The sequence below is a fragment of the Nilaparvata lugens genome, chromosome 4, assembly GCF_014356525.2.
Source record: "Nilaparvata lugens isolate BPH chromosome 4, ASM1435652v1, whole genome shotgun sequence".
In the NCBI taxonomy this organism is placed as follows: domain Eukaryota; kingdom Metazoa; phylum Arthropoda; class Insecta; order Hemiptera; family Delphacidae; genus Nilaparvata; species Nilaparvata lugens.
In genome coordinates this window covers 41,923,068-41,950,294 of record NC_052507.1, presented here as the reverse complement: position 1 = coordinate 41,950,294, position 27,227 = coordinate 41,923,068, and the positions used below count along the sequence as shown (strand labels likewise).

General features: G+C 32.7%; 1 protein-coding gene across 1 annotated transcript in view; it reads left to right on the top strand.

The window, feature by feature from the left end:
* The window catches only part of LOC111058110 (mucin-5AC), a 216,095-nt gene extending 188,868 nt beyond the window's left edge, over positions 1-27,227 (top strand). Inside the window, exons 13-17 of the mRNA XM_039426994.1 lie at positions 817-981; positions 9,625-9,771; positions 10,961-11,035; positions 12,298-12,440; positions 17,215-27,227. Of these exons, the coding sequence (XP_039282928.1) occupies positions 817-981; positions 9,625-9,771; positions 10,961-11,035; positions 12,298-12,440; positions 17,215-17,383 (699 nt within the window). The 3' untranslated portion in view covers positions 17,384-27,227. The remainder of the gene's footprint in view (positions 1-816; positions 982-9,624; positions 9,772-10,960; positions 11,036-12,297; positions 12,441-17,214) is intronic.

Here is a 27,227-nt window from a genome sequence, read left to right as displayed (position 1 = left end):
TTTTGAATTTCAATAGCACAGAATAAATAAGTTCAAGGAAATAGAGGAAAAATGATGGTTGTTCTATTTCTCACTTCCAATGACTATATTGTTTTGTGAATTACCAAGTAGATGAGGAAATTGAAAAATTAAAATTAAAGATAAAAATTATTATCATATGCTTTTCTACATTTCTTCTCATCTTTAAATAGTTAAATAATTTTTATTCCCAACCGAAATGAGATAAAACAGTAAAAAGTATGAAAATACGTGCTGAGAGAGAACTTTTTATCGTGAAAAAGATGAACTTATCTAGAACTTTTAGCCAATGTCCAACTGAGTTTATTACTTCCTTAAGAAATCTTCGTGTCTGGTTAGTAGTTATATATTGAATCTATTCACTTATTCACCTATTATTGCTGAAAAGTAGGATATCCCTCATTTTGAATCTAATGTGAATATAAGATGTGAATAAGCTTCATTATTATATCAATATAATACTCTCATTGATACAATTTTCTAAAAAGATTAAAAATCAACATGTCATACATAACAAGTTGAGTTGAGAAATACAAGCTGACAGATAAAAGAGTCATCCGTTTGCGCAGTGCCAGTTTAAACGAAATCACAACTTAAAATGGATTATATCAAATTTAAGTTTAGTTTGCTAAAATGTGATTTATATTGAGTCTAAATGATTCAATCCAGTTTAAGCTTCCACTACTGTTCAAACTGCACTAATTTATTCAGTTGGTCTAACAATCCCTTTTTTTCTAAAATTGGATCAAACTGTTCATGTGGATGTTTAAATAATGGTTACGAAATATGAATTGACAGGAGGCAATGCTGAAGCTGATGCAGCCAACCCCTTCGCTGCCGGCCGGTCACCCCCTCCTCTCTTTCGAGTACACAGACAGCGAGCGGTGGAGTGCCTATGAGATGGAAGTCTTCCACCAGGGCCTGCTCAAGTACGACAAGGACTTCTCTTGTATAGCACAGGAGGTAGCTATTCCAATGTCCTCTACTTGCTGTTTTCAAGGGTTTATTTCCTGTGTTTAAAAATTCTTTACATGTTTGGTAATATCATAGAGAAAAGATGATGATATATACAAGATGCCAATCATAACCGTTTTCGATCTCGTAAGCCACCAGTTAGAACGACAACAACAGTCATAGATGCAAGTTTCAGTTTAACTAAGGCCTGGCAGCAAGAGTGAACATTGGCATTCAGTGTATGTATGTTCTGCTTTTCAACAAAGCAGGACATTGGTATTCCATGTATCATCAAAAAGCCCCCAGGTTTCGATTTAAAACTTGGTCGGCAAACAGGGTACGAACACATGAAGGTAGATGTGTCTTTACCATGCATGAATGGGAGAAGGCTGACTCTTCTTTCTGTGAGTGTGGAGCAGTCCAGACTGTGAGACACATTTTGTGAAGGAGTGCCCCAGAACAGTTCATGAGGGTGCACAGAGTGATTTCCCAATGGCTACACCGGCATCAATAGCCTATTTTAATTCTCTGGGAGCATGCCTCTGATCTCCAACACAAAGTGACTGTTAATTTGACTAAGATTTTTTTAATTGCTTCATTCATGAATTCTCTATTTACAGTATGTTCAAGGATTCTGTAATATTATATGTGTTGTGTTATACGCTGAAAATAAAATGGAGAGAAGGTAGAGCTCGCTATCTTTTAAGCGCGCTAATGCTATATTTTTTCCTTGGTAATATAGTGTCCGCCACGGAAAAGGTTGTTTCGCATATCAACAGCACCCCACTGTAACAAAGTAAAATAATGATTTCTGTCATTAGATTATAGGAGTAAGTTCCTATAATTGTGGGCTATACAAGAATAAATTAATCCACTTTGATCTCAATTATTCGACCCACCCAAGTACGAAAAATAATTTCCTCATTATGGTGTTAATTTTTATGCTGATACATGGAGACGCGCTTTGAAGTTATACCGTAGCCTCCACTCTATCCAATAGTTGCTAATATCCAATAGTTCGATTCCTACCCTAATGCTTGTCGTAGTCCGATCAATGTGCCAGGTTCGATTTCATAAGCCAAAGACTTTGAATACCCTCACTAGGAAATCACAAATAAAATCAAATCAAATCAAATGTTTTTATTGTCGTTCACAATTATACATGTATTGACAAAGTCATGAAAACGGAGCAGAGTCCTTAGTCTAAAGCCGAGGTGAATAAAAACATAATATATATAGAATTTAAACATTAAAAATAAAAAAAACAATGAAAATAACACCAGGACAGACAATAAAATTTGGAATTGAATAACAGAATTGATTGAAACAACACTTCAGCACTTCTAATACTTAACACTAAATAATTATGTGTGGATGCTCAAAGAATTCCTCAATGTCATAGAAAGGATTTTCACTCAGCCAAATATCCAATTTATTGAGAAAAGTCATATTATAATATTTATTAATGGACCCCAACAAACTATTGTGAACCTTTTTGTACATTATACAGTGACTATTAAGTGATTTACTTAATCTGCAATATTGGAAATTCATTTTACCCCTATTATGTGTGCTGTGTGAGTGGACATGTTCATTAAGAGTTGTTTCTGGTAATTTCTTTAAAGAGTAAGCAGCAAGTTCAAAGATGTAAAGATTGATGACAGTCTTAATATTTAATTTTATAAATATAGGCTTACAGTGATCCAAGGGACCTGAAGCATTGATAACTCTAAAAACTTTCTTTTGCAACCTCAATATCTCTGCAACCCTCGGAGAATTTCCCCATACAAGAAGACAGTATTTAATAAGGGACTGAAAAAACGCAAAGTAAGCCATTCTCACACTATGTGGAGTCACACATTGCTTCAGACGTCCAATGAGATAGATGACTCTTGAAAGCCTAGCTTTTAAATAATCAATGTGTTTTCCCCAGGTCAGTTGATGATCAATGTGTACCCCTAAAAATTTAACATTATTTACAATATCCTGTTGAGTATATTCATTATCATATGGTCTTAGACTAAATATGACATTTTCAGTCTTATTAGCATTTAAAAGATATTCATTTGCTCTGAACCAGGCTCCTGCTTCATCAAGTGAGTTATTAACAACATTTGAGAGCTTAGCCATATCATTAGAGACATTCAAAAAGGTAGTATCATCCGCATATAATACTGCTCTGCTCAAAACATTGTGAAGCAAATCATTGATACTTATAAGGAATAATAGAGGACCCAGGACGGATCCTTGAGGTATGCCATACTTCAGGAAAATTACATCAGACCACTCTCCATTGACGCAGACGGTCCGCTTTCTATTCTTCAGGTAAGACTCAAATAGTGTTAGAGAAACTCCCCGAAAACCGTAATAATGAAGTTTCTCTATCAAGTCACCATGGTCGACGCATTCAAATGCTTTTCTTGAGTCACAGAATGTAACCTGTGCATAAGACCTATTTTCAAATGCCTGCAAAATGTCATGGACCAAACCCTCAACGGCATCAACAGTTGCTTTGCCTTTTCTAAAGCCGAACTGAACTCTTGATAATAAGTTATTTTCCTCCAAAAATACAACAACTTGCTCACATATTATTATTTCAATAAGTTTAGAAAGAACAGGCACCAATGACACAGGACGATAGCTCTCTGGTTTATCTTTAGATCCCTTTTTGAAAATAGGGCACACCTTTGATATTTTAAGTTCCTCAGGGAATTTCCCCTCTTGCAATATTCTGTTTATGCATGCGGTCAGTGGTTGCACAATGTGAGGTATTATTTTTTTCAAAAAATTGTTCGACATGTTATAATAATCATAGCTGTAAGAGTTATTTAACTGTTTTGCTGCCGTTAAAACATCAATTATTGTGACAGGTCTCCACTCGAAACACCTATTTAGCCTAACATTAACTTTATTAATACAATCTTTTACTGATATATCAGGTTTGACAATCTCTTTTTCAACCCTATCAACGGACTCAACACAGTAACTGTTAAATGAATTTGGGGATATCAGTGGTTCAACGCCTTTTGATATATTACAACTTTTTTTTATGAGAGCCCATGCAGTCTTACATTTATTATTGCTAGATTCGATAAGTTTACTATTATAAGTAACTTTGGCATTAGTCACCTCTCTGATATAGACTTTTTTCAATGCAGTCAACTGGTTCTTAATTTCGACACTGCCTGTGCTTTTATGTAATAAATGAAGTGAAATTATCCTATCCTTTTCCTTGGCTAAATCCTGAGTATACCAATTTTTCTTTTTCACTTTGTTTATAATTCTACAAGGCTTAAGAACCAAGAAAACATGTATTATATTGGTCAATATCATAAAAAAGAAACTGAACATTGCCATTGCATCACGAAAGTGATGATGTGATAACATACTCCAATCAGTAAATCTCAACTTTTCAATAAGTCGTGGAAAGCTTCTCTCTGGGAAAACATGTTTAAAACTACTTCTAGTCAGATCATTCGGCTCACTTATCAGAGTTATATTAGATATCTTAGGTTTTACTAATCTTACAACTAAACCATCATGGTCTGTGAACGGAAAGTCCTTTACTACCCTACTCTCTGCACGATCAGTATGACAATTAACAAAAACATTATCGAGACAGCTATCACCTCTGGTAGGCTGTGAGTTCAAACAATAACAGTTGAATTCTCTAAGTAAATTGAGGAACTCTAAGACTGTTTTCTTTGAGGTCAAAACATCGAAATCAGCATTGAGATCACCCCCCGCTATTACAGTGTAATTTTCCCATTTAGATAAGTGGCTAAGGAGATTCTCAAGAGCACTCAAGAATTCATATGGGTTATAACCCGGAGAGTGATACATGCAGACTACAATAATTTTAAATTTGTCTACTATTACAGCCGAAGCCTCAAATATAAATTCTGAGGTGAAATCACTTATATCCAGGGCTCTAGTTTCAATGTCATTAGCTACAAAAATAGCAGTCCCTCCCCTAATGTGATTTGTTCTGCAGAAGTTGGCAGCACAATAAAAATTATCGGGGTGAGAATAGATCAATTCATCGTGACATAGCCAATGTTCTGTTAGGCACAAAAATAAGATAGGAGCCTCTGCGCCACTATTAAAACTTGAAATGTAGCCGTCTAAATGTAATGATTTTCTGCTCAATCCTTGAATATTGAGGAACAAAAATTCGAGCAAAGGGTGTATATCTAAATTTTTATTATCATTCACAGTGTTTTGTTTAAAAAAAGGGATAGAGAACTGTCTAAAAAATCTAAGGACTGATGGGAAGACAAGTAAGATTTCTCTGAAAGGACAGTGCCATTAGGGATCTGATTCAAGAGATCTGCAGGAGAACTGAGTGGATTGGGTGTGATAGAGTAGGAACCCAGATAGTAAATAGCGGGAGGTTCAGGCAAATGAGGGATCCGCAGCTCATCCGCAGTTGTAGCCCCGCCACCAGTAGTCGCCGATAGATCAATGTCACCCACACCAATCCTCGCAGCATTCTGCATGGCAAATACTTGAAAGTTCTTGGCTAGTATCAGCTTTCCGCGACGATTGAGATGCAGACCGTGCCTTGTGAAGTGGGATCGCTGGGGGAAGTCGTTGACGTCCAAAAAGGAAAGCAGCAGACCGCCCTCATATTCACTCACCACTCTCGATAGATAAGAGTTGGAGTGGAGTATGTTTTCATTTAGGCTGAGGTTGTCATATCTGTACGGTACGCTGCATACAACGATTTTAGATCTCAGCTGAAGTTTTAAAAGAGCGTTTATTCCTTGGAGTACAGTTAACTGATGAGGTTCGTCTACATGGAAGTCGTTTGTGCCAGCCAATATAACAATAACATCATCCTTGGTGTAATCCTTAACAAAATCCATGCCATCTTGGATAATATGTTTTAATTTGGCGCCAGGTTTAGTATAAACAAAGGTTTCAAAGCTGTCATACAGAAGCTGCAGGTATTTACTCAAATGTTTTCCTTGGCTATCCGCTAGAATTGTCATTCTCCTTTTTTTATCAGTTTGAGTTGTTTCAGTAATGGGGTTTTTATCATGAGACGTTTTGGGCAACGCTCTAGGTCTGTGAACTTGAGCCTTGACCAAAAGTTTATGAGAAGTGGTAGGCTTATTATTACTTGCAGATTTAGCGTTTTCAGAGAGAAGTTCATATCTGTTATTTACCGTTATAGCTCCAGTCTCATTAAAATCGGTTCTAACTTTAGCAGTATTCCTTGGCGTAATAAATTGATCATTGCTCCCAGAAGTTACTTTGTCTAAAATAGTGTCTCTGTTGAAAAATAAACTATCCTTTTCAGCTTGAATAATTTTTATTATTTCATTCTTATTATTTCATTCTTATTATTCAATTCCTCATTTAAATAGGTGTTAGATGCCTCCAGTTTTTTAATACGCGCTTCCAACACCAGAATTTCCTCCTCAGCCTTCTCCTCATTGAATAGAGAGTCCTCAAAGCTTTCTTTACTTTTATTTTTCTCGTACTCTACTTGCTTAGTCAATTCAGTATTATTATTCAGAAGGTCAGTGCGTTCATTCAGCAGTTCATTATTGTAGGAGATTGTGGTGTCCAATTTATTTAGAATTCCAACAATATCCGGAATTATGGCAATAATGGCATCGTTCGTGAACTTATCCGAGATCACTGATAGAGTTCCTCTAATATTGACAGCTAATTCTATCACCGTATCATTAACAAGATCACAGTTCATATTACCTAACTCCAACTCCGCTTCTCGAATCAAACACTCCCGCCTTCGGCGTGTTGTCATTCGGTTCATTGTCATTATTTAAAATTCAAAATCTAGCGCGAAAACAAGTCCAATCGAAGATCACAGTGCACAGTGCAGTGCACAGTGAAGATAACAGGAAAAGCTGTATTGATGTCTCTACGTGTCAGACGGCAGACAGTATGAAAACAAAACAGAAAACAGCTGACTGCAACTACAGCTGACTCGGGTTCCCGCTCGAAAGCTAGCTTTTAGGTTAAGTTGACCAGTTACCGGCACTGAACTCTATACTAACTGGAATGGACTAGCAACACAAAAAAAGTGAGGCAGCTGGTAAAGATAGGCAACCCGCATTGCTGTGGGATTCGTCATTTTGTAACACATTGGCTCTTATGGAAAAATACATTGCACAGTTTCAATTTCTATTTTATTTCTATATTGTATGTCTTATTCCATGGAAGCGTTATTTTTCTTCTATTAAGCAGTTCATTGTTGACTTTTTGAGAGCAAAAATAATGAAATAGGTTGAATATGAATAAAGAAAAGATTTTTTTCATTTGTGACTGCAGTAGTTTTAGTATTGTCAACTTTTCACAAGCAAGGGAATAACTTTGGGCCAGATTTCAGAGAAGCGTATCATCTATTTATTTTTATTTATTTAACAAGGACAAAATAAACTGTCATGAAATGATTGGGAATGAAAAAACAGGCTCATAGTCCTTATTATTCCAATCCCGAATTTTGTTCATACACAGTCCAAAGGAGGGCTGTGTTTAATTGAAACTATTAAACACAGTCTTATGTTTATTTTGATAGGATATACTATTGTTTTTTTGGATTATATGATTTATTGGTATTGTTAAAGGGAAGATTTATGATTTATTGTTCTAGGAAATATCTCAATTTAATAATATAGGCCTACTTACAGCAGGCTATAAATGTAGAATTATGTAGGTGTGGATTGGTGTAATTTCAAATCATGTCAGAGTGGGAGTTTTTAGAAATGAAGCAAATAACGAAGAAACATTTTATTATATATGACTATCATAAGCAAACAGTAAATATGCTACATAATTAACTGAGTAAAATGAACAATTTAAAATTGAAAGGTTTCAAAAATTAATTACAATTCAACTGATAACAATCTCATATTTTTCACAATAAAAGTAGGTAAATAAAATAAATTATGTTGACTCATGATGATTTTCAAATATGATGATTATTAACACAGGATTATTAAATATATAATAATAGCAATACACTAGGTATTCTGATAACATTTCAAATCATGTAAGTGTGGGAATTTCAGAAATGATGCAAAGAAATCTATGAAGAAACATTTATATCAATTGTATTATAATTATGACCATAATATGGTCATATAATATCATATATTATGATAAGCAAACAGTAAAATATGCTAAATAATTATTATAATATTGTAAATTGAACGATTATTTATTTGAAACAGAAATGTTTCAAAAATTAATTACAATTCAGCTGATAGCAATATCATATTATTTTTCAAAATAAGAGTAGGCTACTAAAATAAAGTAGGTACCTAAAATAAATTATGTCATCTCATGATGATAACACAGAAAGTATTAATCATTTGTATCTATTCTTTTTTGAATAAGGATTCATTTGTTATTCAACTATGTTTTTTTATTTTAGATGCTAATAAAGTAGGCCTAAATTTTAGATTAGCATAGAAACTATCACAGTATACTAGGAATAAAACCAAATTTGTTGTTTTATTTTTGGTCAAATAAACTGATCAATATAGAAAAAAGTATTGGAAATGCATGTAAAACAAAAAGGTTTCTTCAAATTAATTAATAGACTAAGAATGTTTCACTTACCTGTGAAATGGTATTTCATTTCCTTTAACATGCCCATTCTTGCATCCAAATGCAACACAATACATCACCATTTTTCGGTCGTATTTTTATACAATTCTACGCATTTTACAACAAATACATCACAAATATTTAAGAGAAAAGGTTGTGATCTAATACTGATAGCCCCAATACTCATTCAAATCCATTTTTCAACTTTAAAAATAAAAAATCGTACTCAAGAGCTGCAACAACCTGCTTAAATGTATGAGTACGAGAGAGAAGGGAATCCCCACACGGTAAGCCTGTCTCACTCACTCCGCCTTACACACTTTTAGCTGTAGCTTAGCATTGGACAGCCCGTTCCAGTTAGTATAGAGTTCACTGGTTACCGGCACTGAACTCTATACTAATTTACTTTTCACTGGTTACCGGCAACTTGCAGACGACAGTCAAGTGAAGTAGAAAACACGTCGTCTGAGTCAACAATACTGATAAAATGATTAGATCCTGTCACTGTTTACGAGTCAATAATTGTAGGTTAGAACTTGAGAAATGAACACAAGTCACAAATTCAGATAATTTAAAACACAAAAGAACTATGCCGTATGTCTGATTGAATCATTCCTCATTATTACACATCTCAAACTTGAACAAATGATTAATTAAACACGTAATAATAATAAAACTGAAATTTTTCACGTAGCTCACTCCAATAGAACTGACCTAGCAGACACCAGGCCTGCCAACAGGCAGATATCACAGATTTAAATATTTAAATTTAAGAATCGCTCAGATCGATCATCCACTATTGAGAGAGTGGAGGCAAATTCAGATAGCGTTTCCACATATTTGTCAGCACGAAAATTAACACCATCTTGACAAAATTATTTTTCGTACTTGGGTGGGTCGAATAATTCTAACATCAAAGTGGATTAATTCATTCTTGTAGTGGCCCACAGCTCACAAGAGTATTGCCACTACTTAGTATATGCATTATTATATAGCCTACCTTATATTTTGTATTCTATACATTGTATTATGTTCATTAAAATCTAATGTTGAATTGTTTTTTTTAAGGTCGGGTCAAAGACAGTTAAGCAATGTGTTCAGTTCTACTATCTATGGAAGAAGATTTGTGCTGAAGATTACAAACGCTTACGATTAAGTAGACGTAAAAATAAGGAAACAGATTACGACTTTGACTACATTAAAACAGACATTCCTGTAAGTATAAGCTTTATTTATTCATATTATTATTCTTTTACTTGAGATATTTAACTTAATTTTCATTACTATTTCGTATTTCACTATTCATAACTATTATTCATTACTGAATAATATATTTCGACTCCTGTATCTTCACACTTTTTTTGACGTGACAATGTCTTATAAATTGGTTTGCCGGGTGACACTTCAAGAAAATGCGTTACGTTCCCACGTTATGCGCTCACAATGAGAGCGAGTGAGAGCGTTCGTTTCGGTTCACGGTCGTCTAGAAAGAGCACGAACCTGGAGAGAGAGTGAAACGGAGCAATCTCCTGCAACTGCGCCACTACTTAGTGAATAGTCTATGTGAATGAGTATTTAAGTGAATAGGTATAAGTGTAAGTATAATAGGTATAAGTGAATAGGTTATGTTGTAGTAATCACAATGTTGTGGTAGTTTTCAATCACAAAAGTAGTATAAATCGTTTCTCAGCCAATAATAATTTGTTTAACTTGAAAAAATGAGCGCGACTTGCTTTGTAAAAAATTGAATCGAGCACAGTTAGCCCGCCTAAGAGCGAGAGAGACAGAGTGATTTTGTTGAGGATGTGTGAAGGTAAAAATAACATTTTGTTAATATGAAATTCAGTGCGAGATTCTTTGTATAAATTAATGTTTTAAATATAATTCTTTGTATAAATAAATGTTTCAAATTGTTACTATTATTTCATCCTTCTTCCTACTATAGGAATGAATATTCATATTAAAATTATTTTACCACTCAAAGTCGTTGTCACGTAAAACTTTCGCCCTTATACCAACTTTACAGGCAACTATGCAATTTTTTCAATTGGGAATATCAATCAAGTAGAAATGAAAAAAAAAACAAAAGTAAAATAATACAATTTACAATACTTGTCATCATTCAATTTCCCTAACATCAATCGCAATTATCTGGAACATTTACAAATTCTGTGAGGAATTTACTAGGCTATTTTCCAAATAGCAAATTTCAATCATTCTTCCAAATTCCAGTTAACCATACAGTACTAAACTTGAAAAATTAAGGAGGAAAGAAATCGCAATGCTCAGATGGTCTATTACGAAAATATCATCATAATTCCAAATCAATATATTGTATTTTTCTAAACATCCTTTCTATTTGGAAATGTATTGAAATCATCCAATTCATAATTTGGTTTTTCAGGCCAGTGATGTGGAACTGGTTTCAACAAGCTCCGAGAGCCGCCTCTTTGTATGTGAATACCCAGACTGTTCTGCTGTAAGCCAAAACAATTTCTAATAGTACAGTTATGTAATGTTCATTATAATATTAAAATAGAAATACATTTTTCTACTCCTCGACTATTTACAGATAATTTTCATCTTATTTTTATCTATCTTTCGAATAGTAAATCTATAAATCCTCTGATTTTTTTCATCTATATCCTGATCATTTCCCACAGAAATCCTAGAATCAAAAAGAATATCTCTCTCTTAGTAATATTAACTCATCCAATTCTACAATAAAAAGAGCTTACTGCTTAGAATACTAGAGCTCAAGAGACTATTCTATTTTCTTATTCTTGTCCAGTTAGATAATACCAACTTTGAACTTTTCCTATCATATCCACAATAGCGTACCCTACTGTTTATGTTGAATCCGTTTTATAAGATATTACTTTCAATGGAAAGTACATATTATATGCGTCTTAATGAATGAGACTCTGTGAATTCCAATCAATTCACCTCCTTGCATGTTTTCCAATCGTTATAAAATTTAAACTTTCAACACATTCACAATCCTAAATAAGCAAAACTTAGTAGATTTTATCATAACTAGTTTTATGTTTCATCTCTGATTCCACACTTGTTACTCTATTTGAATCAATATAATTATGTAAAATAAGTTTCTATATTGTGTGTACTTATACTATGAGCAGCTTTGGCTATGTTTAGTCCATTTGGAACAATCAATTCGAGAGTAAATTCTATTGGCCTGTCCAGTTACTGGGTAAATCGAGTGAGTTGATTCACCTTTCTATATGTATGCTCAAACATACATATTATAATTAAGTATATTCAAGTAGTTTCTAGAGTATCTCACAGTATATCAACTGAACAAAAAAAAACTTCCTTTCCTACGAATTTCTGACGTTTAATGAGTATTTCTAGTCTCATAAAATGAGATTTAGATAGAGTAGGTCAAGATGCTATTCATAATTCCAAACGTATTGTGAGCTAGACTACTTAATGTGGGCGTCTTTCACCACTTACAAAAGCTGATATCCCATTACAGTATATTACCCAATATCAGTTTCTAATTTAACTTGATACAAGTTATTTGATAATATTTTTCTCGAACTTATTCAAATCAAATCATATATTTTTTATTCAAGCGAAACACAATACAACTTGAAATGATTCAATTTATCACCAACGAGTTTACAATAATTACTACACTTTCAAATTTGTTTTGTTTTAATCAGCAATATTACGGTAGTTATTGTGTGATAAATGTGTGTTGAATGTTGTGTCGCACAGAGCTTCAACTCGCGTGCGGCACTGAACGGTCACATCCGCATCCATGGCGGGGGCACGTGCAACCGGTGTCCGACACCCGACAGACGACAACTCGGCCACCACCCCGAGCCCATCGACGAGTTTCCCTGCAAGATCTGCGGGAAGTAAGTCTCCTCTCCTCTCTCTCACAATCCTCCACAAGGATACACTCTCTAAACATGCAGGTTCTTTGTCAGCAGGTAAAGCGCCATCTCAGTTAGAGTTTGACCCCGTTTGATCCCCAAGACAAGTCAGCTTACACGAGACACGCTGTCTTTACTGAAAATTTCCATATGAAACGAGATCATTCCCTGTAATGACATCTGTATTATTTGGCTGTTCCTTATTGGGACGTGTGTGTGGGAACAAGTGTTCATAACAAACTGTTGAACTAATCTTTTGCCCCACACCTTGCAATTAGCATTCGATAGTAGTTTTCGCTCAATATAACTTCAAACTAGATCTGAATATTTGGTGAATTCAGATGTGATAAGTGGTATGTTTCATAATAATTTAGAAGTCTTGAAATATCTCATCTTTATTGTAAAGTGATTGATTTCGTGATTGCGCTGATAAGTTAAGCTCCATGCGCCTACTTCTCCCTGTTGTAAGGGTACCTAGCCACATCGAGAGCCGAACTCCTCCAAATATCATTGATGAGTTTAAAAGTCGCTTCCTGGTGGTTCGGAACCTACCTAAAGCTGTAGATATCACATAAAAGTGTAGATCCATTCATCTCTCATCATAATCCGTCTCATTGCCCACTCATAAGCCTAGAGCTCATGTGGGCATTATCCTCAGCAGAAAATAAAAAAGAAAAAGTAGTTTACTTTTTGACACTGAATAGTACCTACGGTGAAGTTTGAACAATGTTCCCCTGTATTATAAGACTACTAAATTTTTATGGAACATGTTTCATTTAATATTAATATATTTGGAATTTTGACCACCATTATTTTCCGATTCAGTTCAAACTCTTACTTTTGAACTTTGCAACTCTTTATGTTACCGTATCTCTCATTCTTCCTTCATCCAATATTGATGATAAAAGATAGGCTATCTAATTAATTGGAGATAAAGATTTCAAATAAGTTGACTCTTAACTCCTGCTCTGCTTAGAGTGAGAGCAAATGAGCTTATTTCTTCCAAATTAAATTATTTTCATTTCATTTTGATTTCATCAATCCCGTATTCATCATATTGTACATTACGGTACATAGAATTGTGTCACAATAATAAACACTCTCCATTTTCAAAACTAAAAGTTCACTCTTATTCTGTTTTTGTAAAACTATGAAGAAGTCTCTCAATTGTAGGCTAGCACATTCAATCTTCCTTAGCAGTTGAGATATTTTTCTATAAAAAATCCAACATATTAGGCTATTTGAACAACCTTGTTGATTTTATTCTTGTTTTATCCAAACTTCAATCCTGGTACCATAGAAATTCACAAATCGCAATTGCAGTTTGCAATCATTATCTAAAGTAGCCTATGACAATATTTTTTCTTATGTGTTGTTAGAACTAGTAGAGTTGGTTTTTGCAATCTGCACTTGACATGCCCACTAACTCCTCCCTTCCCCCATTCATACTTGAAATCTTGCAAGTTGATCATATAGAAAAAAAAATTCGGAAAACAGAAAAACATAATAGTCCAGACAACGAATGCTCAGATAAAGGTATAGAGGGAAAAGTTTGGAACACAATTTTCAACTCCACAGCTCTTTTAAGGATAGTAAGAGGATTAACATATCAAAAGTCCTCACCCCTACCCCCTGTGCTTAAGGGGTCGGGGTGGGTTTAAAGTACCATTTTTTCATTTTTCACATATATCTCGGAAACGATGCATCTTATGAACATTTGTATTCTCTACAATATTGAAGCTTGCAAAATGACCAACAAGTTTTGTCCTCAACATTTTTTTCATATCTCTCATAGTTTCTGAGATATCCGCTCTTGAAGGTGAGATTTTTTTTGAAAAAACATTTCTGCCTCCAGTTTTTTCATCTTTTTGGCCTTATAATTTTTGAACGATTGATGAAAAAAATCCGTGCTGATTATGAGCTGATAAAGCATCAAATTATCTTCAATTTGATGTATATTTCCACCATTTTACGCATTTCCCTACGACTGTTGCAGCAGTTTTAGTGTTGAGAGTGGAATTTTCTGTTCAGCAACAATAGATCAGTTGACAATGAAATTTGGAGGGAATGATTGGAACACAATTTTTGACTGCAGCTTTGTTGAGACTATTTTGAAGGTGAGCGTATCAAAAATCCCAACCCCTACATCATGTGCTAAAGGGATGAGGGTGGTTTGAAAGTTTTATTTTCCACTTATTACTTACATGCTTATATCTTGGTAACAATGTGTGTGTTCTATTGACATAAACTACGTAAAAATGAAGCTTAATAAATTTCCTACAAGTTTTATTCATTGGAGGTTTTCGATAAATCTGATACTTTTCGAGATATTTATGTTCTAATAAAGTGATGCATTTTCGAAAAACCAGTTTTTCTTTCATTTTTTCCCCTTTAGCACATGAAGTCGAAAATTGTGTTCCAATCATTCCCTCCAAATTCCATTGTCAACTGATCTATTGTTGCTGAACAGAAAATTCCACTCTCAACACTAAAACTGCTGCAACAGTCGTAGGGAAATGCGTAAAATGGTGAAAATATACATCAAATAGAAAATAATTTGATGCTTTATTAGCTCATAATCAGCACGGATTTTTTTCATCAATTGTTCAAAAATTAGAAGGCCGCAAAGGTGAAAAAACTGGAGGCAGAAGTGTTTTTTCAAAAAAATTCTCATCTTCTAGAGCGGATATCTCAGAAACTATGAGAGATATGAAAAAAATGTTGAGGACAAAACTTGGTAATTTTGCAAGCTTCAATATTGTAGAGAATACAAATGTTCATAAGATGCATCGTTTCCGAGATATATGCGAAAAATGAAAAAATGGTACTTTAAACCCACCCCGACCCCTTAAGCACAGGGGGTAGGGGTGAGGACTTTTGTTATGTTAATCCTCTTACTATCCTTAAAAGAGCTGTGGAGTTGAAAATTGTGTTCCAAACTTTTCCCTCTATAATCTTTCGTTGACTGGACTATAAGTATAATACTCTAGTTATTATCCTGAGCATTCCCTTAGTTGATTTTGCATCAATAGATTCAATAATGGAAAGTGAAATTACAGTATACCTTCACATCCGAATAAGAGAGGAATAATTCTATGGTTTCTGTGACATGAAACAAATAATAGGCCTATATGTGGCTTCAATATAGTTTGATGATCTTCTTCTCATCTGATCTTCGCATTCCTGTCAATTAATTTGAAAATGATAACGCAACTTGCAAGATCAGTTGAAATTGTAGAAAATATTGTCGTCATCCCTAGTGTGTGATTTTCAGTTCATTTCTCCCTGATTTCTATTATTTAAATCGAAAAAATGTTTCAAATATATGATCCAATAATTAGGAGTATAATTCAAATATAATGTTGTAATAATCCATCTAATTTGACTAATATGGAATCTTTTTATGATTTTGTCAACAAAATATGATTTGCTCCATTAATTGTGAGATCAAAAACATATTTTTAGTTTATATGATGAAATATAGTTGACTGATCTACTGTGTTACGTTATAAAATGTCATTAGGCTATAATATCTTCAAGTTATTCCTATTTCATTGTGATAAGGCTACATTTTACATGTGTTTACATTCTTAAGTACATTGAACAAATTCATCACATGAGCTTTAATGGTGATGTTCTATCATATTAGGATTTTTAATTGTCTTCTTCATATTGTGAAACCACTTCCTTCACATTGCTTAACTTCTTTTTGTCAGTTTTTGTGGTTAAAAAATTATATTTTGAAGTGTGTTTCCTCTCACAGTGGAATACTGTTAATGATGTTGATTTATTTGAATTTTTAGTAAATGTAAGTTACCGTTCAGAACTTGAAAATAGGCTACTGAGATACTGTTGATAGTTTCCATATCTTAAGGCTGTCCAAATGCTAAAAAATTTATTCCTTCTACTGGTGATGTTTTTCAAAGTTTTTTGATTTGTATACTACATCAAGATATCAACATGAAAAGGTTTTCTTATGATTTTTTATTATCCTCACATTATACCTTTTTGAGTTATGAGCGCATAAATTTTACATTTCTGAGACAGATCAATTCAAATTCGGTAGAAGATAAATTCATGGAAATCTAAGGATGGATTGTTCATATGGTATTGTTGTATTGTTGATTGAACAAAACAACAAATTTCCCAAAAATATCAATTTTTGAGAAAGTTATCCAATTCACTGAAAATTACCAAAAATAACTTCTGGCAAATTGAATAACTTTCTCAAGAGTTGATATTTTCAGAAAAGTTTTGTTTTATTCAATCAACAATACCATGAATTCATCCTCGAAATTTCATGGTTTCATCTCTTACCGAATTTGAAATGATCTGTACCAAAAATTTTAACTTCAGGCGCTCATATCTCATAAAGTAATGATCAGAAAAATGTTTTTCTGAGAATTTTTTTCATTTTGATAGCTTTTATAGTATAAAAATCAGCTATACTATAAAAAATACTATTTGAAAAATAGGCTATCACCAGTAAAAAGTTTTTTGCCTTTTTCACAGTCTTAAAGTAGTACCTAACCTATAGTAGGATTATGAGATTTTGATTTTTTGTGTTCCATTTATTGATTGGATGGATGAATGGAGTACCGTATGTAAGTTCTGTCGCAGATACAAACATTTTGATACTACAGTAGGCTACATTATTCAAATTATAAGCGTTGTCATTGTATATTATGGCTTGAACCGTCTGTAGTAGCCTACTAAATCTAGGATCAAAATTAACAATTTTCGTTGATGTTTGTAGAGTTTTCAACAAGGTGAAAAGTCGGAGCGCGCACATGAAGTCGCACCGACCGCCGGACGCAGAGCCAAAGAAGCCGAAGCTGGATCCGCATAAACTGGAAATGGCCGAGCAGACAGTCGGTCGAGCCATGGGCGTAACCTCATCTATATCGGTGCAACGTCATTCATAGACATCTAGCTGACATATTGTGTGTGTCCTTGTTGGTGCTCGAAACTGATTGTTCAAATCGCACAAATTTGAAAAAAAACACAAAAACTCTACTAGCCTTCTCGCTCAACCTGTCCCATGTGTACATCTTCTTGCTTAACTAGGAAGCTTTTTGTTTCTAAGAATACAAATACAGAAAACTACAAATTGGGAACCGAGAATAAGTCTGTCACTCTCTAGTTCGACAAATAGTGCTTCCCAAACAATTATTGAGCAGCAAAATTGGGTTGAACTGGGTGCCATCAAATGACAGCATTGTACCTACTCTTGAACTTATTGGACTTGAAAAACGTCAATAATAATATTTTGTACTCTCAGCCTCGTTGAGTGATAAAAAACTCAATCACCGTATAACGAGAAATTATATTAAACATCCATAACCGTATAGAGTGATAAGAACACAATCATAGTGGGTGACGGGGTGTAATATGATATTCATTGAATTCTTAGCGACAGTATCAATTAATAGAAAACTCATTTTGAGTTAGCTGACTGAAACTTGAAACTGAAACTCAAACTCAAACTTGATGAACAATGGAATGGAAAGTCGTATGTTGTCTGTGATAACTCTCATGAGTTCACTTCATGGCAATACACTTCATAGCATTCGAGGTAAATATTTTGCCTAGCTCTGAGAATCTAAAAGTTCTAGAATACTTTGTGACTTTTTTGTCTTTCCTACCGTACTTATTTTATAATAATTGTGGAGAATGTATAAAATAATTCTCCTCGTTTTACTACCTCGTTTATCTAGCAAAGCTAAAAAGACATTGGATCCAGTTAATAAGACAAAAGAAGTATCTCTACCGTACTAAGAAAAACAAAATGATTGTTTTGAAGTAATTCCACAGTATGTAATCTACAAACGTATTTTTTTCTTAGGATTTCAGACTGTGAAATAATGTGCCTCTTATCGATCTGAACATATTTATTCCATTGAAAACATATTATTCCATATTTATTTCATCTGAACATTTTTATTCCATGTGTTTCCGAGTTGAAATTTGCCTTCATCACTCAGCACTCATAAAACCAAGTTTGTTTGCATTGCATTTTTCCGGAGAGGAAAATTCATAGTTGAACGTTTCGTAAATTCGTAACACATTAAGCTTGAGCAAAGTTTCTAAAAATAGACTATGAGTTTCACCTTAATCGTCGAGTTATCATTAATCCTATTTCTCTATCTTATTTGAAGCCCTCGAAAGAGATATACGTAGGCTATATTTGTTTATTGTGGTACTTTATTAACTCATAGTTCGTTTTGTAGGCCTATCACTGCCAATAAAGATCTCATTATCGTACCTCACTATCATAAGATCATCCTTTAATGATCTTATCAGATTTTACACCAGATGCCACATTTGAATTAAATTTTTAATTGATAATTATTATGGAATCAAAATCATTAGAGTGTCGTTTCAAATCCTATTGAATTCTCAATCCATTGAAATACTTCTTTATCTGAAATAGTTTCATAAGTTATTTTCCTCACTGAAATGCCAAATGAAATTAACCAATGTAGTGGAATTACTACTACAACTTACTTTGAGTTTGCTTAAGATAAAATCTCAAATTCGCCCAACTCTAATCAATCACAATATGTAGTTCAACGAACCAATGTAAAATATTCTTGAATCAATTTGGTTTAGTGAATATACAATAATATATCTCTAAACCAATTAGATTGAATGGTTGATAAAGGATGAAGAGTGAGACAATAATATTTTCTGTATTTGTATGGTAAAACAAATAACTCTTATCTGGAAGTTGCATTGTATATTTAGTTGAAATTACCAGTTTCAAATAAGTGGCATACGATTTGATGGAGAGAATAACACAGTATTCGGCATTCAACACATTTAATTCAATTGTATTCAAAGGGTAATAAATAAAAACAAAGAGTACCTTTAATAAAAATCTTATTTTTGCCTTGCCGCAATCAGAATCTAGGATTGAAAATTCTTCAAACTTTGAAGAATAAATCTGATGTTTGAATGAATATAAGTTTTCTCTCCAGTCTAAATAGTCTGCTCAAAACGTTTGAAAATGGTATCGTTGTAATTCACCTCTACATAATCATCATAACTTTACTAGACCAGCAATAATAGGATTGTAAGATAATTATTCTGCTCACGTATTTTTCATTACTTGTCATAGGCTACTCGTCTCATTAATTTTAGCCAGATAAGATCTCATTACTGTTCGATGTGTGTATACCTATTATTGAACTAAATTTGTACTTGATAATTCCAAGTAATCAATCTATTTACATACGACAAAAAAGACACTGAACATATCAATAATGCCCTTGCTCATTTAATTGATAATAATTATTAATATCTACACTCTGTAATTTGAGTATATTATATGTATGTGCGTATTTGAAATAATTGAAATATTTGTAATGAATCATACTAATCAAAAAGAGAGGATAAATTTTCAAAGCTCCAACTGTGTACAATATTTTTAATGATTATAATATTTTACTTACTTCTTACTTCATATACTATTGATATCTACGATATTTGTAACAAAAGTAATAAATATTCACAATTTTAATAAGAAATTTTGATGAACAATCAGTTTCAATGACAGCCAATGAGGATGCATAATAGTAAATATTGTTGAGTGGTGGTAAGATAAGCTAGTTGTTTAGTGAACACTTGATATTTAGAAAGAAAACTATAGAAGTTATTTTTGCTACTATTGTAGCGATTATTCCAGTGATATTACTCTTCAGTCCTCATTGAAAAAGCCAAGATAGTGCCAACCTGCATTATACCGACGATCATGTGAGGTATTCCACATAATAAAAAATAGTCTGGCTCTGTTATTATTGAAATTGATGATCTTTTTGATCGATATTTATGGAATAAGTGAATATTGATATTCAATTTGGGTGTATGGGTATGCTTAAGGTATAACTATCAAGCTCTGAAAAGATGGTTTATAGGTACCTATTTGTTGAATTATGTACAGCTTTTGTGTTTGGTGATATAATTATGAGATGTAGAATTTCTATTGGTGTTTTATGTTCATTAAAGAAGCATATTCTATGAATTGTGTAAAATAGTTCCATCTTTTTTATGTGTATCGATGAATGTGTAAACTTAGTGCTTATTCTTCGTTGTTTCGACTTCTATGGTGAATGGCAAATTAATATGATATTGGATTAGCAGTATTACTGTGTTATTTGTTGTTAATATGCATTTCTGTGTACCCTCTATAGTAATTTGTGTTATTATTATGTCTAGAAGTTTAAATAATCAGAAGATATTCAAACTCCTTTTCAAATGTTATCACGCTTAATCTGACTGGCGTTGAGAAATTAGTGGCTTTACTAATAGGTTGAAATTTGTTTGGAGATTTTTCTGAAGCAGAGAATTTTATAGTAAAAACTTCAATCATTATCTGATAAATACAATCAGTTTTTTCATTCTCCAAGAAGTAGGGTTCATCCCAATAGAAGCTCTTGCTTGAGTTCTTATATGTTATTAGTGGTGTTGTGTGTTAAGTTTATTAGAATGATTGGAGTAGGTACATAAATTGTATTAACTTGGTCATTTGTGTTCCAAAGATATAGGTACTATACAAATTATTTTACAACGCCTTAATATGAAGTCAATCAAACAATATTGTAACAAATGAATCAGACATCGCTTAATAATTTCTGCTGTAATTCTTTCAATATCAGTTGGAATTTTATACTACAATATGTATCATAATTATGCATAAACATTGAAACGAAATGAAAACATCTTGCTCAAGCAAACTAATAATCTTCCTAAATTCATCAAACAATAAAGGTTATTCCTCTATCTATATTTATAAATCAATTGAAGTATTTTTTTAATGAGTAAATACATTGATAATAGTTTCTTCAAAATCAATTTATGTACCGATTGAATTCAATATTAGATTTTAATATAAGATTTCTGTAATGTCAAAATGTTTCTGATTTTCATTTTCCATTAATTATGGGAGAAGTTGGAAAATGGAGAAAATTATCAGATTTATATAAAAATTACCGTAAGCAATAATATTGATATGGACTAGAATGAGAAGAATATAGGTAGGTGAATAGGAATGATTACAAAGCTCTCTTTATTATATAAGACATTCGATTTTTGGGTTTTGTTAATATTACTTTCACAGGTTCTCCAACAATAATAGAAATCAATTTGTGTGTGTTTTCGTATAAGCTGCTTGAAACACTACCTCCATAAACTCGTGTTTTCGGAGGTAGTGCTTGAAAGCAGAGTAGAAAAGATTTATTATTCTTGGGAAGTCTATCGTTACTCAGCTGAGTTATTAATCAAAAGCAAACCAAACTAAGGTATGTGCCAATCTAAGCAAATAGTTATTGATTTTTTGAGAATATGATTAGGGAATTGTAATGAGTCAAAACAGGCATAATAAGCAGAGTATTATAATATTATTATAATTATATTGTGGTTGGATGTGGATGCTATGCTACTTTCCTATTGGCCGTCGGTGGAAGTAAGTGCCTTGTATTTGGTACTGCAGACGACACAATGTGGAAAAGTAAAAATTATTATTATTCATAATGTTACTACTACGTATGTAAGAAAGGAAAGCAATAGACAAAATACTGTCAAGGTATTTATCATTCATAATATATATTACAGATGTTTGTTTTTCTAATAATGAAACTCGAATATATATATATATATTATATTACAATGTAGATTATTATACATTTTGTCAATGTTTGTATTTGTAAAGAAACCAAACTTATCGATAGTAAATATCTATTACTCTTTGAATTGACGGTCGATAAATAGGAAATCTTCTTTCTTGAACTAGGTACTGTATATGGATATAAATATATTTTCAGTGAGACTATTCTTGTTGCTGCCAGGCCACTACTCTGTGTTGTGATAGAGTGTGAGTGTGTGATTGAATGTGTGTGTGTGTGTGTGTGTGTGGTGTGTGTGTGTGTGTGTGTATGTCAGAACCCCTTCAATATTGATTGACGTGTATCATTGGGCAGCTGACTCTAGGACACGTACGGTACTTGACAATCCTAAAAAGCGAAAGATTGCATCTAACTACCCCCTAAACCCTCTCACGCCCACAGCCCACCCATGGTCACAACAGTGTCCAGTCACGTGGTATTTCATGAATAGCAATCTTTAGTCTGTTAGTGATAGGTAGTTGAAATTGAAATTGAATCGTCATGAGATAACGATAATATATTTTATGTTGATTGTTGTGTGATTGAGCACGCCTGGTCCGGTTCAATATCTGTTAATAGATGAATTTGTTAGTGTAGCTGACCTCATTGTCAGTTGACTTTTGTGTTTATTGTTAATGTAATTTCAGGTGCTAAAGTCACTTTTTAATTATTGTTAAGGATTAATAATGATTAACGATCATGGGAATAATATTAATAAAACTATTCGTTGTGTGCATCCATGTGTAAAAACCATCTAATTTTAGTTGTTACCATGTTTTGAACTCCCTGTTAGGATAATAACTCAGATTCAATACGAGGAAACGTTTGTGATCAACTTCGGTTTATGAAAAATTGTAAACACGATAGAAGAATAACAATCAATAATTCACTTAGTGGTCTTTCAAAGAAAGATGCAGTTTCGTAATAATTGCAGCCACAGTTTTTATAAGATGATGATAATATTATATGATAAAGTTTGTTGTACAGTACGAATTAAATATATACTGATATGTTTGTTCATCTTCTAAGAGAAGTTTGTGCCTGGATTCTCCATCTTGTGCCAAGTTTTCATTTTATTTCTAATAAATGAAGTTCGCTCAATATATTTTTGATCGGTGGAGAGGAATCACGAGAATCATACTGTAAATATGAGAATGTATTTGAAAAATTTGTCTGTACTTGTTGGGAAATTTAACACTAAAAAATGTTACTTTCCTACTAAATACAAGTATTTTCAAGAGAATTATCCTCTCCTAAGATTATATCATAAGCCCTCAACTTGTGTTTGAGTTGTTATATAGGAAGGATGATGAGCAATGAGCAATGAATTAACTTACAGTTATATGTGAATTCAGAACCAACGGGCTTTTGAAGCTCAGATAGTGCTTCTGCTCTATTAAAAAAGTTCAATATTCCAAACTTTGTATTTCTTTAGGATAAACTTGATGAAGATCCAAGATCTCTATATCTGAAAGTCATAAAAATCAAAATTAAATATTTCCATATTCATAAAGAAAGTCAAAAGTAATCAATGGTAATAACAGTTCATTGAATGTTTCTCAATTTTTCCAATTCATTAGTATAATATTAGTTGAAGCGTTGAAGCTGTCAGTGATCAATTTATGATAGCCTGAACATTTAAAATGTTCTCTAACAATAAAAAGAGCACATTTTTGTATTGACGTTTTTCTACAACTCTTAATAATTTACAAACAGAATAATTAAATTTTATCGAGTATTATGTAGGATGTGAGCTTATATTATAAATATTGAATGAATACTAAATTAAATCATATTGAATCAACAGAAGTACCGTTGGTGATTCAACCTTTCAATCCTTTACAAACTATGCTCGTATGACAACCAACCAACTTTTGTTTCTACATTCTCAATTCACGCTTCTCGTGAACCTTTCCACTGATAGATTTTCATAATTCAATGTATTATTAATACTGTTTGAATTAATCATTCAGTTGAATAATATCAAATTGCATACGTAAATAGACTATTGTGTAGAAGTGAAAAAGAAAAACGATCTGAACTTTTAAGCAAGTTATAAGGCCTAACCATTGAGTATTCGGTTTGTTTTAGAACTATCTTTTGCAAAGATTGGATATTAATTGATATTAAAATGGATCTCCTTTTTGATATAAAAAATATTTCCCATTCATTGAAACAAAGTGCGCATAGCCTAATTATTTAATCAAATCGACGATGACTATTAAAGTAATAAAAGTGCCAATATCTCTCTCTCTCTTTACTATCATAGCTGTGCTTGATTTCTTTTGCAATTTTCTTAGTAATATTGTAATGAATAAGATTAATGTTTTCATTTAAGGTGTATGAATATAGAGTAAATGTTTTCATATATATTTGTCATTGATGCTTATTATTCATCGCTCGTGACGAAAACTGCTAAAAACGTTTTCATTGCGTAGATATTAATAATAATTATTGTAACATTATCATAAAACTACATCTTTGATTTCCAGTTCACTATTGCAAGTTTTATCTAGCTTCTTTTACTTTATCTGTTTGACTGTTGTTTATATTATAATAATATTTGTAATAATAACTAATGTCTCATCATATAATGTTCAGAAAAAATATCGAACTCATAATTTTTTATGGCGATTTAATAAATCAGTAATTGAAATTGTATAGGGGAAATAAGTGTGTTTTTTATTAGTATAACTATATTCAGCATATTATAATTCTCATATAAAAATATATTGTTATATTTTATAGCAATCACTATGATTATTAATTGATTGATGAAAGTTTTATTTACATCTGATCGTAAAACATTCCATTTCACCATAAATATTGTAAATCTTTCTATTTTAAATTTTTTTATAACTCAATATCTATTATCAGTTAAAAATCGATAAATAATATTTCAAACTTTAATATTCTTCTATCTTGTTATTTTTTGTCTCCTGAGAAGATTACTTTTTGAAAATTTGAAATCAATTGATTATTTTATTGAAGTAGGCCTACTATGTTAATTAAGAATCTTGAATTTATTAATTAAATAATATCCCTCATGATTCTGCCACTCACATTTTATTCTTGTCAGGAAAAAAAGAAAGAAAATTGATGAGTTTTCTAATGATCAGTATAGGTTTTGGGAATTGGAATTATTTATTAGCCTATCAAAAAATCCCAATTAAGAGGAGATATTTGGAAATCAATTTGTTCTCTACCACTTCTATTTTCACAGCTACTGATACATATTTTTTCTGGACGCTATTTTTTGTTTCTTACAATCTATTTCTCACTTCATACGATTTGTATTATAGCATGATAAATTCATGATTTTACAATCGAGTTGGAGAATATTATACACAAGGGTGAGTCTGAGGAAAATATTGATTTTTGGTGTGTTTTCCAAATAATTTTCAATACAATGGCTAATATGCAACTTAATGTTCCAGTAGCCTATATCGTTATAATTGAACCTCTTATTATCATAAATTAATGGTATTAAGTAGCCTACTTTAATTTTATTTTACCCGTAATCTTCGCATCATGTTTTTTATAGTCGACTAGATCATTATTATAAAAATGCGTGTTCATTTTAGCATTCATTGATTGAATGAATGAATGAATTTTTGACCGAGCGAAGTGAGGTCTAAGATTCAAGTCGACGGTTTGGCATTTCTCTTAATGTTTAAATGTTTATATGTTGCGCATTTACGGTGAAACGCGATAATTGATTTTCATGAAATTTGACAGGTATGTTCCTTTTTTAATTGCGCGTCGACGTATATACAAGGTTTTTGGAATTTTTGCATTTCAAGGATAATATAAAAGGAAAAAGGAGCCTCCTTCATCACTACCTCCGTAAACAAAGCCGTAGTGCATTCGTGTGACGTCAGCACAAATAGGGCTCCTACACCAATAAAAACACTAGCTGATATAGATCAGCTGAAATCAACGAATTTTTACTTTCCTTGCCCTATTACCATAGGTAAGGAAAGTATTGCTTTCCGGAAAAATTAAGGTACCCCAATTTCTAAATTTTTATACATTTCAAGGTCCCCTGAGTCCAAAAAAGTGTTTTGGGAATTGGTCTGTATGTGTGTGTGTGTGTGTGTGTGTGTGTTGTGTGTGTGTGTGTGTGTACACGATATCTTATCTCCCAATCAATGGAATGAATTGAAATTTGGAACGTAACAATATAAGGATCCGACACGAACAATTTCGATCAAATGCGATACAAGATGGCGGCTAAAATGGCGAAAATGTTGTCAAAAACAGGGTTTTTCGCGATTTTCTCGAAAACGGCTCCAACGATTTTGATTAAAGTTATACCTGAAATAGTCATCGATAAGCTCTATCAACTGCCACAAGTCCCATATCTGTAAAAATTTCAGGAGCTCCGCCCCATCTATGCAAAGTTTGATTTTAGATTCTCAATTATCAGGCTTCAGATACAATTTAAACAAAAAAATTCGAATGGGAAAGATTGAACATGAGAATCTCTACAATTAATGTTCAGCAACATTTCCACCTAAAATTAAAAATAAGCTCGAAATTCGAGAAAATGTGATTATCCACTTGCAAACTGTTGGCAACTGTTGATTCTATTAAATGATACACTATGAAGAGATTGCAGACCTCGTGGGTCTCCAGCGTTATTGCCCTGTCATCAGCTGGATCAAATCTTTGAATAGTACATTTTTGATGCGCGGGAACACTAGCGTCAGGTGATCAATTTTCATAACGGCAAGGAAAGTTGTGTGAGTGTACCACACCAGATTTTTATTGTTGTAGGAGCCCTACCTGTGCTGACGTCACTCGAATACACTAAGGCTTTGTTTACGGAGGTAGTGCCTTCATACGCCAATATTAGAGTAAAAATCAGACTATAGAAAATTATACATCATAAATCAGCTGACAAGTGATTACACAGATTTGTGTGGAGAAGCCAGTCTATTGCTGTATTTCCATAAGGTCTACAGTTTCAATCAGGTACTTGTGGATGAGAATACTGCGTGAGATCTACTGTTCACAGAACTACTAGTCACATTGCTCTGCTGCTTCAAAATATGTTTGAAGCATTTTGGTATCTTTAGAGAACAAATTGAGCTTTCATATACTA